Here is a 17,000-nt window from a genome sequence, read left to right on the forward strand (position 1 = left end):
CATCTGCTGAACGCTGCCCTGTTTACACAGGCAATTATCGGCAACGAGCGTTCTATGAACACTCGTCTGCACAATAAACGCCCAGTGTAAAACCCCCTTAAATGGGCCTCTAAGCTTTGTGATTTATGGTGGGTGGGGTGTGGGAATTCAGTTTGCTTGATAACATTGGTCTTCGCTTTGTATGAAAATGCGCCCTGTGTTTTCGTATAAGGTTGAGATAGGGAAATTAAACTTAGGGCACTAGTGGGGACAGGGCCCAGTACAAATACCATAATGCCTTACAGGTCATTTATGTCATAATTTGGATAATATAATGGTAGATCACATCAATAGGTTCAATAGTGAGACCTTAAAAAAATGTTTTTAAGACCATCTAAAAAACACACAGATGCCAGACACCGCTCAAATGACAGGAAGAGCCGCATTTGAACATTAGTTGCTATTTATTGAAGCCACCAGCATTTGTTCTGAAAATAGAACATGAAGAAGGCAGATCAAGTACATGCCGAGCATTTGTTATATAAAAAGCAAGATCAGAGACGATGATGTCATCAGGACAGTAAGACACTGAATGGGAACAATAACAAGGGGTTGGCTGGCAAGCAATTATACACGATCAAAGGAGAACTCAAATGTCAAATAAATCATCTCATTGACGGTAAGAAAGAGATGCTAAGAGAAGAGCTCCAGGTACAACAGTAATGATGATGCACATGCCCAATGAGTAGCATGCACATTACTATGGAAACATGCCTAAAAACAGGACATGTAGGACATCGAGCTATTATGGTAAGTGGGATGAGGGCGAGGACAGCCCAGTCCAGGCTAGTTATTAAATCAGATATCCCTCCATCCTAGTGGAAATACTAAGCGAACATAAAAACACATCATAAACGGATAACAAAAAAAAAAAAAAAAAAAAAAAAAAAAAAGAGTGCTCTTTTTCAGCCACCTTTTCTAATTTTACTATGCCAACGTTGTAGTCAGGGTAGATGAACACATCTTTATCTGCGGTAATGCCAAAGTACTGTATTCACATACAAGCCTGAGCAGCCTACGGGAAGCGGTCGCAATAAAATAATTGTTTTAGGTTGTAAATGTCATAGTGATCTACATAACAAGGTTTTGGCTTGGTAGCAAGACCTTACTGATTTAGTTTTAATAAACACACATTGCCTGCATCACCTTCAATAGATTATGGTCGATGATTAAAAATGGATACACAAATTTTTTTTTTATTACACAAAAAACAAACCAACAAATCCATGAAACCTATAGTTAATCACAATATGATGCATATGGATATAAAACGGCAATGCACAGAATGAATGACATAGTTATGTTTGTAGTGACATTACATTGTGCACATATATACTAATATAAAGCCTGTAAACATTTAGAAGAGCCAACCATATAGTTTCTGTTTTTACCCCCCCACTCCACAGCCATACACCGTAGAAGAAAACGAACACTTGGTGACAGGGCAATCTTCTTACGTGCCCAGTGCAAATTTGACAAAATCCCCTTTCATCCAACATACGGTATAAGGTCACTTAGCGTTCCGTAAATTCAAGTTTTAAAAAAAATAGGACTTTGAAGAGCCACAAATTTCACAAGAACAAACGTCTACATATTTTTTTTTTTCAGTCGGTTCCCAGGGAACCATTTAATGCCTCAATGTATAAACTGAAGAAAGGAAGGTGATCACAGCACCGGAGAGAATATGTGATGTAATATGACGGGTGCAAGCCTTTACAGGAACCTGATCCAAGGATCTACAAATGGAAACCACAATCTTCAAGGAACAAGGCAGCACATCCAAAAATAGGAATTTCATTTACCCACAAATGCGCCGTTTCAGTCCAGCAGACCAGATGCTTGAGAAAGATCCTGCTGGACTGAAACATCGCATTGGTGGGTAAATAAAATTCCTCTTTTTGGATGTGCTGCCTTGTTCCTTGCAAATTGTTGTTTCAATGTATATACTCTCCAGCACCACTTTACCCCCAAGTAAATTGGCAAAGCTGGCCCCAAAAACCTAAACATTCTTCACCTGGATAAGTACCTCGATGCGCGTTCGATATTAACATTTTTGTTACAGGTTAAAACAAAATCTGTAAAACTTTCAAACTGGTTCAACAAGAAAATAAATTAATCTCATTTAATTGCTTTCAAGGAAAGGGACTAAAATCAAGAAAGACCAGATAAGATACGAGACCGTCTTGTTTGCCTCAGCAACATTTTCTATAAAAGGATTGAACGAGTGCACCTCAATGTACAGTACAAAATGATCTAAAACACAAACTGTACTAGTAAGTTATGCAACAATGTTAAGTAAGTAAACATGCTAACAGGACTCACAAATGTCATCAATAAAACATGGGCACACGGTGTAGAGAAGCAGAGATTTATGGAGAGTTTCCGGGTTTTGTTTCCAGAAGCACTTTAAGCAAGAGTAGCTATTAGATGCCGATGAAGGGTTAACACCCATTTCATGATGGGGGGGGGTCAAATTTCATCTTTTGAAATGCTACATTCTAAAAGGTGATCTTATTAGACGCTGATTTTTTTTTCTTTTTTACGGGACAGATGGTACTTTCCTGATGTACCAAATTGGAGCCAAAACAATTGGCCAGAAATGGGACGCTTTTTAACTGTTTAATAGAACAATGCATTTAACCAATACAATTTATGTGAAAAATTAATCCTCCGATTCTCCTACGAATAGAAAAAGCAAGTACGTGCACTTCATATAACATCTGGCATCGCTATAGTGCCCAATGATTGTAATTTTTGATGGCTTCTCCTTCCGTTAGTTCATATGCAACAAAGGACACAGACAGTTGGCTACGGTTAATGGTAACACACTATGGCCTCATTCACACTCTCGTATTTTGGATCAGTATTTGTAAGCCAAAACCAGTGTGGTTCCAAAACACAGAAGAGGTACAAATCTTTCCATTATACTTTTTCTCTATTTTCCAATTCTGCTTAGTTCTTATACATACGGATGCAAAATACTGACCAAAATAGGCAAGAGTGAATAAATGAGGCCTTAGGCTATGTTCACACTGAATTTTTTGACGCGGAAACCGCGCCGCAAAACTAATCAAAAAGGTCCCGGAAATGCCTCCCATTGATTTCAATGGGAGCCGGGACATGCCCTATCGTCGGGTGTTTACGCCACTGACCTCCCATTGACTTCAATAGGAGGCAGAGAAAGCGTATTTCGCTGCGTTTTATGCCCGCGGTGCTCAATGGCCGCGGGCGAAAAACGCTGCGAAAATCGGCGTGCAGTGAGAGGAAAATCTGCCTCAAACTTCCAAACGGAATTTTGAGGCAGAAATTCCGCCTGCAAATAAGGCTATGTTCACACAGAGTTTGAGTGTTTGCAGTTAACCCCCCCGACTGGAAAAAAAAAGGACCCTTCCCTACCAAAGTATATTTACGTTTGGCGGTCAAAAGAGGTTAAACTAGTAGCTGCTAAAGAGTTCCACCAATGCAATTCACATAACCACAGTTTATGGTCTGTACACAATGTCTGGCATCCAACTGATAAGAACATTTAGGGTATGTTCACATGGAGTTTTTTGCAGGCAGAAAATCTGCCTCAAAATTTTGTTTGGAATTCTGAGGAAGATTTTGCTCTGCCTGCACGCCGATTTTCACCCGCAGCCATTAAGTGAGCAAAAAACGCAGCGAAATACGCCCTAAGATAGGGCATGTCGCTTCTTTTTTCCAAGACGGTTTTACCACTCGCGGGGAAAAAAAACGCCTCCACCTCCAATTGAAATCAATGGGAGGCATTTTCGGATGTTTTTTTGGTGCGTTTTCTGACACGGCTTCCGCGTAAAAAAAAACTCGGTGTGAACTTACCCTTAGGGGGAACATTGCACCAGTAGCAAATTGTATATGTGTTAGGTTGGGTTCACAAAATGCGGTAAATATGCAGGGTTTTTTCCCCGCGATTTTGTGAAAGTCATGGCAAAAAAAACAAAACATTCTGACCGCGACCTGTAAATTTAGGCCTTATGCACACGGCTGCAGCTGTGTGCACGGTCCGTGACTGCGGCACGGACAGCCGCGGAGTGTCATCCGCAATTCACGGACCATGCACACTTTGATTTAAATGAGCCCGGACCGCAAATGCAGCCCATATAATGACTTGCCCTATGTTTTTGCGGTCTGGGCTCCCGGCCAATGCACAGGCCGTGGAAACCACGGTCATTTGCATGGGCCCATAGTAATGAATGGGTCCGCAATTCATCCGCATTTTTACGGATGAATTCCAGATGCAAAAACACGTTCGTGTGCATGCGGCTTTAGTCTAAGGCCCCATGCCCACTTCCATTTTTTCCTTCAGGGTGCTAGCCATTTTTTTGACGGCTAGCACCCTGACCCATTCATTTCAATGGGGCCATGCACACTTCAGTTTTTTTGACGGTCCCGTTGTTCCGTTCCGACAAAAGTAGAGCATGTCCTACTTTTGTCCGAGATTCCGTGACTGTGCGGCCCATACAAGTCAATGGGGCAGTCAAAAAAACTGATAGAGGCTGCTGATCAGTGCTGGAACGCAGCGATAGAAAGAAAAATAAGTTCATACGTACCCCGGCCGTTGTCCTGGTGAAGCGTCCCTCTTCTGACATCCTGTCCGACCTCCCTGGATGACGCGGCAGTCCATGTGACCGCTGCAGCCTGTGATTGGCTGCAGCGGTCACATGGTCTGAAACGTCATCTCAGGAGGCCGGTCTTTTAGAAGAGTTCTGGGTAAGTAGTAACTTTTTTTTTTGTTGCAGGTTTTTTAAAATTAAACATTTATAATCTATATTGTGAGCATGATACTCACTGTCCAGGGTGCTGCACTGATCGGCAGTAACTCTTTCAGCACCCTGGACAGTGAATACCGCTGGACAGGGAATACCATGTGCGGCGCTCACAATATCGTGTACATAGTGTGAATGAGAACAGTTTCCTCTCGGAAACTGAAACACGGAAGTGTACACGGAGTACACACGGGAAGCACACTGATCCATTCACGGACACACGGGGCCGTGAAAACGGTGATGGAAGTGTGCCAGAGGCCTTAGCCAGAGTTACCCAACCTTTTCAGGCTCGAGGCACCCCTGGAAAAAAAAACATTTCCTCAAGGCACCCCTACCAAAAATAGTTAAAAAAAAAAAAAAAAAAGGCTCACATTTTTTTTAAGCCGTTAACGCTAATGCAAAAACCGGAGGCAAAAAAGCACTCCAAACGAGCGCTGCAGGTTTTTTCTGCCTCCTATTAATTTCAATGGGAGATCAGAGGCGGAAACCACTCAAAGACCATCAGCCCCCACTCACAGTAAAATAACCTTCTGCCCCCCACTCACAGTAAAATGACCATCAGTCCCCCCTTCACAGTAAAATGACCACCAGCCTCCCCCTCACAGTAAAATGACCACCAGCCTCCCCCTCACAGTAAAATGACCATCAGCCTCCCCCTCACAGTAAAATGACCATCAGCCCCCCCCCCCTCACAGTAAAATGACCATCAGCACCTCCTTCACAGTAAAATGACCATCAGTCCCCCCTTCACAGTAAAATGACCACCAGCCTCCCCCTCACAGTAAAATGACCATCAGCCCCCTCCAGTAAAGGGACCATCAGCCCCCTCCAGTAAAGGGACCATCAGCCCCCTCCAGTAAAGGGACCATCAGCCCCCTCCAGTAAAGGGACCATCAGCCCCCTCCAGTAAAGGGACCATCAGCCCCCTCCAGTAAAGGGACCATCAGCCCCCTCCAGTAAAGGGACCATCAGCCCCCTCCAGTAAAGGGACCATCAGCCCCCTCCAGTAAAGGGACCATCAGCCCCCTCCAGTAAAGGGACCATCAGCCCCCTCCAGTAAAGGGACCATCAGACCCCTCCAGTAAAGGGACCATCAGACCCCTCCAGTAAAGGGACCATCAGACCCCCCCCCCCCGTAAAGTGACCATCAGCCTCCCACTGACAGTAAAATTACCATCAGCCCCTCTAGTAAAGTGACCGTCACAGACAAATTGTGCTTACTCCTGGGGAAGGCATAAATAAGGAGGTGTAACAGGAGAGAATTACAACTCCCAGCACGTCCAGGCTGTTATTAAGAGATATCGTAGGACATTACAGGGGCGATATATAAGAAGAGAGAACTACAATTCCCAGCATGTCCAGGCTGTTATGTGATATCAGAGTACATTACAGGGAGGGGGTATAAGAGGAGAGAACCACAACTTTCAGCATGTCCAGACTGTAATATGATATCAGAACATTTACAGGGAGGGGGTATATGAGGAGAGAACCACAACTCCCAGCATGTCCAGACTGTAATATGATATCAGAACATTTACAGGGAGGGGGTATAAGAGGAGAGAACCACAACTTCCAGCATGTCCAGACTGTTATGTGATATCAGAGGACATACAGAGAAGAGGTATATGAAGAGAGAACTACAACTTCCAGCATTCCCCTGGCTCCAGTTCTCACACAATTGCTAACAAACTATATAAGAAATACTTGCCCTGCCCATTGTTAATGGCTCCTCTCCCTCCGTCAGGCTCTTCTAGTGGGAAGAGGTGGGCGGCACTTGCAGCAGACGTGCGCGCGTCACATCTGCTACAAGCATAGTTAAAGTAAACGTCGAGGGCGGAGCTTGTAGCTCCGTCCCCTGGACGAATCTCACGGCACCTGGCTGGGAACCACTGGTCTAAGCATTCCTATTTAAATAATACAATATAAGACAGCTGTGATAGTAACTGCTGTGTGAGAGGCACAGTATTTAAAAATACAAAGTGTTACTTGCATATTGATGCAACGGTCACGCAAAAAAAATGTTTGTAGATGCAGCTAGACTGGATTTTTCAAAACATTTTCTCAAAACTCGTAGGTCAAAGTCGCAAGCGAAAGTTGTCGTTTAATGGCTCATAATACCAATTTTTTTTTCTTAATACCATAAAATTATATATCATTGGATAGATCATTTCGGGAACACAGAAGGGCAGGAGAGGGGGTTGTATACAGAAGATCAAAAGTGTGGAGAGGGGGGAAAAGCATCTAAGTTTTCAGGGAGGTCAGATCACACAGAAAATAAAGAGTTTTGAAATTCCCACACATGTTCAATGCTGGCTGAATATACTGACATATTCCATTTTTATTCCTTCCATGTGATAGTATAGTATATGTAATAGAATACTTAATGAAAAGGAAATTAGGCCAAATGACAGTGTAAATAAGAAGCCCAATATATTGTAGTTATACTCACATGTAACTCTAAAGACTTTAAGCTAAGGTCCGCAAACGCATCTCCCAGTTGCCTTTGTGTCTGCACCATCTGATAGAGCTGTGAGGAGAGTGTCTGAGCCAGCTTTAATATATACTCATACTTCTTTTTGTTGTCTCTCAGAATTTCAATCTGTGCTTCTAATTCCAGGTCTACAGTTCTTGAGCCACGTCCTAGCTTCTCGGAGAGTATCTGCCGGGTGCACTGCAGAGGTACAGAAAAATTTCAGAGAGATAAGCAACCTCTTGCAATATGGTTGTCCTCATAATAAAATCGTATTCAATCATTAATCTTACACAATTTACATAGTAGATTATGGTTAGCAACAACTTGCATTTAATTATTGTAGTATTTGATGGTAGCCTCTACGAGTGTTCAGCGGTTGCATTAGAAACCACATTCTAACCGCCAGTGGCACAGCTTGTACCACCTGCTGTGATATGGCTGAATCCATTACATTCTCGTCGAATAATGCCGAAAAAACGGTTTTCAGCATGAAATGTAAAAATGCCAAACTGGGTTTTTGAGAAAATTGCGACTTTTCTACAACAGAAAAGTGGCGTAGAGTGCTTAATATTTCCCCCCAGTGTTTGTTCATGGTAAACGCCACTGCTGTATAGTTTGGTTTAAGAGTGTTCTAAGAAATTAGAAAAACTAAATGTACATTGTGGTGGACGGTTTTATCTGCTCTCCAGAGAACAGGTCTGGCAGGACAGCTTGTTACAGTGACGGCAGGGAAGATAGCCTCCCACTTATATCTGTAGTCTCAAATGATTTAATCCAATGAGATATAGCTTGATGTAATGCATGTTTCCCATACCAGGATGAATTTCTCAGGTTATACAGTAACATACATAATCGATGGTCTTTAAAGGGGTTTTCCAGCCTGTAAAAATTGATGTCCTATCCTTATGATAGGGCATCAATAGCTGATTGGTCGAGGTCTGACTCCTGGAAAACCTGCCAATCAGCTGTTTTGAAGGGGGTGCAGCTGCTTTCCCTTAATTTTTTCTTGCTCACTGGGAATCGTTGACACACACTTAGCGGCAATTCACAGGTATTGCAGACTTCTCCCATTCACTTCATTGGGAGAAGACGACTGCAATACCTGGGAATCGCCGCAACATCCATGTCGACGATTCCCAGTGAGCACGTAGAAATGAAGGGGAAGCAGCGCTTGTATGAGCACAGCACTCCCTTTAAAAACAGCTGATCAGCAGGGGTCCCAGGAGTCGGACCCTGACCAATCAGCTATTTATGGCCGATCCTGAGAATAGGGCATCAATTTTTACTGGCTAGGAAACCCCTTTAAGCATAATGTGCCTATTAAAACTTTAATAATCCGAGACATCGAAAATAAAATTCAACTACACAAAAATGAGTCAATCGGATTTAGTAATTGTCCTGTTGAAACATTCACACAATGCTTTGCTCACAACTGCTCCACTTCAACATGAATATCCACTTCACCAGGGTGAATATCTCTGTGGCAGATGTGAGCATGTTCGTCACCTGGAAGCTCGCATTAGAGATCTGGAGGAGCAGAATGCAACACTGAGGGCGATAGACAATCTTGAGCGGAGCATGCTGCTGACAGAACATGCAGTTAGTGGAGAAGAATTGGAGGGTGAAGACATGGATCAGCAGGATCAGGCAAGTAGCTGGGTTAATGTAGTTAGGGGCAGTAGAAAGGGGTCCAAGAAAAGGAAGGCCAATCCTGTTTCTGATATTCCAAGCAAAATTGCCAAGTTGGGTGATGATGCGAGGGTGTCAGTCTCAGAAATGGCAGCCCTAGTGGATACTGATCTCCCTAACAGCCGGGAGAACAGCCCAGCTAATAGTCGGCGGGATGGTAATGCAGGTAAGCCAAGACAATTGATAGTTGTAGGGGATTCTATCATCAGGAAGACGGATAGAATAATTTGTCGCCAAGACCGCCTCAACCGAATGGTTTGCGATATCCCTGGTGCCAGGGTTCGGCATGTGGTGGAACGGGTGGACAAATTGCTGGGAGGGGCTGGTGATGATCCAGCTGTCGTGGTCCATGTCGGTACCAACGACAGAATAAATGGTAGATGGAGGAGCCTTAACAATAATTTTAAAGAACTAGGCTACAAGCTGAAGGGAAGGACCTCCAAGGTTGTATTCTCAGGGTATGTGCCATGCGCATCACAGGAAAGACAGCGGGAGCTCAGGGAGTTAAATGCATGGCTGAAGTCTTGGTGTAGAGGAGAAGGATTTGGGTTCCTAGAGCACTGGGCTGACTTTTCATTGGGGTACAAACTGTATTCTGCAGATGATTTGCACCTAAATGGAAGGGGGTCCGCTGTGCTGGGGGAGAGAATTCTAGCTGGGGTGTCGGAGTATTTAAACTAGAACTGAGAAGGGAGATCAATGTAGAAAATAAAGGGGTAGTCAGGTTATAGAGGGGTAAGACTTTATTGGTGGGGAGAGAAACAGACTGTGGGGAGAGGACTAGACAACAGGATAAGGAGATCCTTTTGTTACAAAACAGCAGTGTAAATAAAAATGCCCAAATAATGTAAAATAATCACAGTTCTGATAATAAAAGTGAAAAACTGAAAGGAAAGTTAAAGTGTATGTTCAGAAATGCCAGAAGTCTAGCAAGCAAAATGGGGGAGCTGGAGGCCTTAATACTGGAAGAAGATATAGATATAATTGGTGTTGCTGAAACATGGCTAGACTCTTCACACGACTAGGCTGTAAATCTACAGGGTTTTACACTTTTTCGGAAAGACAGGACAAATAGGAAAGGCGGTGGTGTATGTCTGTATGCGAGAAGTGATATGAAGGCGAGTGTGAAAGAGACAATAGTGGGTGAAGACTGTGAGGAGGTTGAAACCTTGTGGGTGGTTCTAGAAAGGGAGGTAAATCACTGAAAAAAATACTTTTGATGTAATCTATAGACCCCCCCCCCCCCCCAATATAACTGAGGAGATGGAAGTTCAGAAATACAAACAGATGGAGCGGGCTGCACAGGCGGGTACTGTAGTAATAATGGGAGATTTTAATTACCGGGATATTAATTGGTGTCATGGTTCGGCTTCAACTGCAAAGGGGAGACATTTCCTCAACCCGTTGCAGGAAAATTTTATGGGCCAGTTTGTGGAAGACCCGACTAGAAGTGAAGCTCTGTTGGATCTGGTCATTTCTAATAATGCAGATCTTGTTGGGAATATCAATGTTCGTGAAAACCTCGGTAACAGTGATCATAATATAGTTACATTTTACCTATACTGTAAAAAACAAACGCAGGCTGGGAGGGCAAAAACACTTAAAGGAACAGTGTCACCACAATTTTTTTTTTAATATGTTAAAGAGGTTAGTGCTTTATTAAAAACGTTTGGATTAATTTGTGTGTTTGTGTGTTACTTTTTTTTATTTTTACACTTTTTCTTCCCTATGGGGGCTGCCAATTTTTTTTCCATTTCTGTATGTGTCGATTAACGACACATACAGACATGGAATACGACAGCTCCAGTCCCATAGGGACTGCGAACGGGGCCCGTTCCATCCACTATCATGTACGCCGCTGTGTGGGAACGGCGCATGCGCCGCTCCCACACAGTTCAATTTGAAATGCGCGCCGTCCGGCGCCATTTTCCTGTGGACCGGAAGTCGCGGCCGGACAGTAAGATTACTACTTCCGGTCGCGGCTTCCGGACTTGTGCACATGGAGCAGCGGCAGCAGACGGAGCGGATGGACCGGAGGGAGCAGCGGCGACTGGAGCAGGTAAGGGATTTCTATATATGTTTGTGTTTCAGTGTGTTTTACTACTGTATGTAAACCTACTACACTGTGTGTTAGCTCAAAAAATGGTGACACACAGTGTAGGAGGTTAGACCGTTCAAACCCCTCGTTTCTCCCGGCACTAGCCAGGTTAAAGGAGGGGGGGATTCTGAGAGCTCACTAGAGCGAGGGCTTTTTACCCAATTTTGCAGCATAAAGCAATGTGGTTGCTTTACCAAATGCAATGCTGCAATTTTGGGAATGGCTCCATCTAGTGACAAGCAATGGAAAATATTATAAATTAGAATCCAATTGAATCCAATTTATAATATTTTCTGACTCGTGAAAAAAATAAATAAAAATTAGAACAATGTTTAATCACCTATACACTAATTGTTTAACTAAAAAAAAAAAAACATGTTTTGCTGGCAACACATTCCCTTTAATTTTAAGAAGGCCAATTTCCCCAGGATGAGGGCTGCAATTCAAGATATAGACTGGGAAGAACTAATGTTAAAAAATGGGACAAATGATAAATGGGAGATTTTCAAATCTACTTTGGGTAATTATAGTGCAAAATTTATTCCTATAGGTAACAAGTATAAACGACTAAAATTAAACCCCACATGGCTTACACCTTCTGTAAAAAGGGCAATACATGACAAAAAAGGGCATTTAAAAAATACAAATCTGAGGGTACAGCTGTAGCCTTTTTAAATTATAAAGAGCGTAATAAAATCTGTAAAAATGTAATAAAATCAGCAAAAATACAAAATTAAAGGCAGGTGGCCAAGGATAGTAAAGCAAATCCCAAAAAATTATTCAAGAATATAAATGCAAAAAAGCCAAGGTTTGAACATGTAGGACCCCTAGATAGTGGTAATGGGGAGTTGGTCACAGGGGATCAAGAGAAGGCAGAGTTACTAAATGGGTTCTTTAGCTCTGTATATACAAGAGAAGAAAGAGCAGCTGATATAGCCGGTGCCAGTGCTGTTAATATATCAGTTGATATACTGAATTGGATGAATGTAGATATGGTCTAAGCTAAATAAAATAAACGTGCACAAGACCCCAGGACCAGATGGGTTACACCCTAGAGTTCTTAAAGAGCTTAGTTCAGTTATTTCTGTCCCCCTCTTCATAATATTTAGAGATTCTCTAGTGACTGGTATTGTGCCAAGGGACTGGCAAAGAGCAAATGTGGTGCTTATTTTCAAAAAGGACTCTAGGTCTTCCCCGGGTAATTATAGATCCGTAAGCTTAACATCCATCGTGGGGAAAATGTTTGAGGGGATATTGAAGGACTATATACAGGATTATGTGACAAAAAATAGTATTATTAAGTGACAGCCAGCACGGTTTTACTAAAGACAGAAGTTGTCAAACTAACCTGATCTGTTTTTATGAAGAGGTGAGCAGAAGCCTAGACAGAGGGGCCGCTGTGGATATAGTGTTTTTGGAAGTTTGCAAAGGCATTTGACACTGTCCCTCATAGACGTGTAATGGGTAAATTAAGGAGTATAGGCTTAGAAAATATAGTTTGTAATTGGATTGAGAATTGGCTCAAGGACCGTATCCAGAGAGTTGTGGTCAATGATTCCTACTCTGAATGGTCCCCGGTTATAAGTGGTGTACCACAGGGTTCAGTGTTGGGACCACTATTATTCAACTTATTTATTAATGATGTAGAGGATGGTATTAATAGCACTATTTCTATTTTTGCAGATGACACTAAGCTATGTAGTAATGTTCAGTCTATGGAAGATGTTCGTGAATTGCAAGCGGATTTAAACAAACTAAGTGTTTGGGCATCCAGTTGGCAAATGAAGTTTAATGTAGATAAATGTAAAGTTATGCATCTGGGTACCAACAACCTGCATGCATCATATGTCCTAGGGGGAGCTACACTGGTGGATTCACTTGTTGAGAAGGATCTGGGTGTACTTGTAAATCAAACTAAATAACAGCATGCAGTGTCAATCAGCTGCTTCAAAGGCCAGCAGGATATTGTCGTGTATTAAAAGAGGCATGGAATATTGCCACTTTACAAAGCATTAGTGAGGCCTCATCTAGAATATGCAGATGACGGAGGGAGCGCCCCCTTGTTTTTTGAGGGGGTTTTAAATGGAACAGGATTTCACCATATTTTTTGTATGTGCCATTCATATATTTATATAAGTTAATCATGTCCCCCCTTAGTCGTCTTTTTTCAAGGCTAAATAGGTTTAGTTCTTTTAATCTTTCCTCATAACTTAGATTCTCCATGCCCCTTATTAGCTTTGTTGCTCTTCTTTGTATTTTTTCCAACTCCAGGGCATCCTTTCTATGAACTGGAGCCCAGAACTGAACTGCATGTTCTAGATGAGGCCTCACTAATGCTTTGTAAAGTGGCAATATTATATCCCTGTCCCGCGAGTCCATTTACTCCATCATGTACCTTACACATTAACCCATTATGACTGAGAAACATGATGGGGTTAATTACTAATGTGAGGCACATTCAAAATTCATCACACCGCGTGCCTCATCAGAAAATGGAAGATTTTTTTTTTTATTACGGTTGGCAAAGTAACGTTTTGGTATCGAAATCGCAATACTACACAAAGTATTGGTATCGAAGTCCAAATTCTGGTATCGTGACATCCCTAGTGTGGACAAGCCCTTACAGGACAAGCATTTTATAGGCTTAGCATTTAATTGCTGCATCTAATATGAGGGAGGGGTGGGGTCGGACAAAAATGAATGAAATTAAATTATACTATGTAAAACAAACAGTTCCCCCCCCCCCCCCAATGAAAAATCATCCTGTAAAAGATGGCAATAGTCTTGTACAGCTCTAGGTGTATCGGAATAGAAAGCTTATATTAGAAAACAAGTACAATCCCACCAATAAAGAAAACAGATCTCAATATTATTCAGACCTTGTATGTATTTAAACTCCATCTTCTTACTAATTCAAATTTTTCAATAGCTGTATTTCTTGGTTCTTCAGCGAGGACAACAGGGCCACTTCTCTGACTTTCAGCTATGGAATCAAAGGGAAACAATGAAAATATTTTAGATCTATAAAAGAAGACGAAATGCTGCCCCCATACTACTCCATGTAAAAAGTGCAGAGAATCAGAGTTATATAATAAGAAATTTTCAACATTAAAAACGAACACGCGTTCATCTTACTTGATCAAAAGGCACAAATTCATTCATCTTTTACAAAATTATCATTCCAGACCAAATAATATTATTTCACTATGTGGTGTCATTAGTATACAGTAAATCAACAGGAAGACTGTCACCAATAGAACTGCAAGCGGAAATGGGTAAATAAGTGGTTATTGTAGCATCTGGATTTATTTTTTTCAGCAACGTCTTGTAAAACAACATCACCCTGCTCAATTCATACATTCCTCATGGGGTGTTCATCCAAGGTGTGTACACCAAGGATGGCCTTCACAGAAGCTTTAACCAAGCTCAAGGACCAGTTCTTCTATTCTGGTCTTTTCACCTTCGCAACTGGGAACTATGGAGCTCATACCCCCAATTATGGGCTACCCACACAACACAGTATAATCCGTATCGCATAAAGACAGAGTGATGTTGCTTTTACACAAAAGGAGAGATTAACTTTTTAGAATAATTATCAGAATATTAAAGCAGACTAACACGATATAATAATAACCAGGATGTTATTAGGGAAATAAAGGGATTAGTGCAGCAGCAGCAGCAGCAGCAGCTCCATTGGGGTTACCCAGAATTGCAGTACCTGACGGAAAAACTAAATCATCTTCTTGTGCAGCCAGTCTGCTGGCTGCTGTGCTGCTGGGAGAAATGACTGGAGACCTGGGTGCGGAGAAGGAACCTAAGAAGAGCACAAATTGCATGGAAATTAAAATAGTTAATACAAACATTTGTAAAATATGAATGGAAGGAATTAGACCAGACTTACTGCGGATAGGAAACACTGCCGACAGTGCATTGCTAACACTTATGAATGCATTCATTGCAGAGCAGTTCCTCCAAAATAAGACTTAAAGGCTATGTACGCCTTCAAAAGCGATTATTATTTTTAATAAAATTGTCAGCGTGTTTGGTGCAACTTTCAAATTAGTTTTTATTACAAATTCTTTTCACTTTTTGAGATACAGCTGCTCTGTATCCTGTAAACAGAGCAGCTGTAACGTTCACGAAGACTTGCATCCGTCAGGTCCGTGGGATCTATCTGTAATTGATCACATCTAAGTTATGAACTTAGATGTGATCGATTACACGCCGATCCTGCAGGTCAGACACAAGCAGGACCCGCTTTCAATGAACCCGTCAGTCCCACTGACCTGACGGATTCACAAGGGAAATCTAGGTGTTATATACAAAGCCGGCATCAATTAAAGGAACACTAAACATAGAAAATGCACAGAAAATTTAAAACAAAAACGCCAGAAATTGCTCCCTAATCTCCTCCTCCCCTTTCATCCTATTTTGTATCATATTACAGTTAAAGGCTATGTTCACACGGCTTAGCAAAAAACTTCTGAAAACACGGAGCTGTTTTCAAGGGAAAATAGCTCCTGATTTTCAGACGTTTTTTAATCAAACTAGCGTTTTTCACGGCTATTTTTGGAGCTGTTTTTCTATAGAGTCAATGAAAAATGGTTCCAAAAACGGCTCAAGAAGTGACATGCACTTCTTTTTCGCGGGCGTCTTTTTACACTCTGTTTTTTCGAAAATGAGGCGTAAAAAAATGCCTTGTTGGAACAGAATGCCGTATTTGGAGGCATTCTGCTTCCGATTTTTCAGACGTTTACGGCCTGAAAACCGTCTGAAAACAGGTCGTGTGCACATACCCATCTCAGACATTTACTGCATATCAATAAATTAAAGTAAATAAATAAAATTAGATCCAATATTTTTTAAATAAACAATTTTCATTAAACAAATATCACAAAAATACATATAGGCCCAGTTCACACAGAGGTTTTTTTTACACGAAAGTCAGTAAAAAAAAAAAGTCTGGTTTTCCCTTGAAAACAGCTCCGTATTTTCAGAAGTTTTTTAGTAAGCGTGTGCACATACCCTCACAGGAAAAAAATAAATATGGCCCCTTGTTTAGGGGAACAAAAACAAAAAGTATTTTTTATTTTTTTTAACCCCTTAGTGACCACCAATACGCCTTTTCACGTGAGTCACTAAGGGACCTTAGGCTAGGCTCACGCCTTTTCACGTGAGCCTAGTCTAAGTCCTGCACGGGTCTCCCGTGCAGGCTGGAGACGGGGCTCTGCTGTCTGATGACAGCTGAGCTCCTGCTCCAACGCCCGCGATCGAAGTTTACGTTGGGGATCTATGCTGGGGATGAATGTTTTCTGGGGGGAGTGTCGGACCTGCTTGTGTACTTTGAGGGGGGAGCTTTGGTGTCAGGGTTTTTACTTACTCCACTGCATCGAGTGGCAAAACAGGTGTGGACAGCGCTTAAGAAACAGTTTGGTATCACGGGACCCCATGTATCTTGGCCCTTATGGCATAATCCCATGCTTCGTGAGCTGCATCAGCTTGACGGTGCTGAATTCTGGGAGGACCTCGGTGTTACCCACCTGAAGTTTTAATTGAGGAGGATTTATGCTTAACCTTTGATCAATTGCAACATAAATATGAAATTTCCCCTAGGTCCTTCTACAGGTAACTGCAGCTCTGACATGCCCTCACATTTCCAGGGTATCCTCATCATGCTCTGAAGACACTTGAGATTGTTGATTTGTTTTTTACTAATGGCAGGCTTGGATGTATGTCATGTATTTACTCCTCTCGGGTACAGAAAACCTGTTCTAGACGGGTCATGCCTGCTAAAGCGGGTTGGCTGGGAGTTCTTCCTCTCCTGTCCGATGATGATTTGGAGAATATGTGGTCTTCCCTGGTCTCGCCGGCTGCTAACAACCGACTCAGGCAACTCTATATCACTCATCGTGCCTAC

General features: G+C 42.1%; 1 protein-coding gene across 4 annotated transcripts in view; it reads right to left on the reverse strand.

Moving 5' to 3' along the window:
* Positions 1-17,000, reverse strand: part of ARFIP1 (ARF interacting protein 1) — a 135,343-nt gene that overhangs the window by 36,437 nt on the left and 81,906 nt on the right. For 3 of the 4 annotated variants that reach the window (XM_075860348.1, XM_075860346.1, XM_075860345.1), the window contains 3 exons: positions 14,802-14,897; positions 13,963-14,066; positions 7,273-7,494 (listed from right to left, as the gene is read on the reverse strand). In XM_075860348.1, the coding sequence (XP_075716463.1) occupies positions 7,273-7,494; positions 13,963-14,066; positions 14,802-14,897 (422 nt within the window). The remainder of the gene's footprint in view (positions 1-7,272; positions 7,495-13,962; positions 14,067-14,801; positions 14,898-17,000) is intronic. The other variant, XM_075860347.1, reaches the window with a different exon arrangement.

Source organism: Rhinoderma darwinii, chromosome 1 (genome assembly GCF_050947455.1).
Source record: "Rhinoderma darwinii isolate aRhiDar2 chromosome 1, aRhiDar2.hap1, whole genome shotgun sequence".
Taxonomy (NCBI): domain Eukaryota; kingdom Metazoa; phylum Chordata; class Amphibia; order Anura; family Rhinodermatidae; genus Rhinoderma; species Rhinoderma darwinii.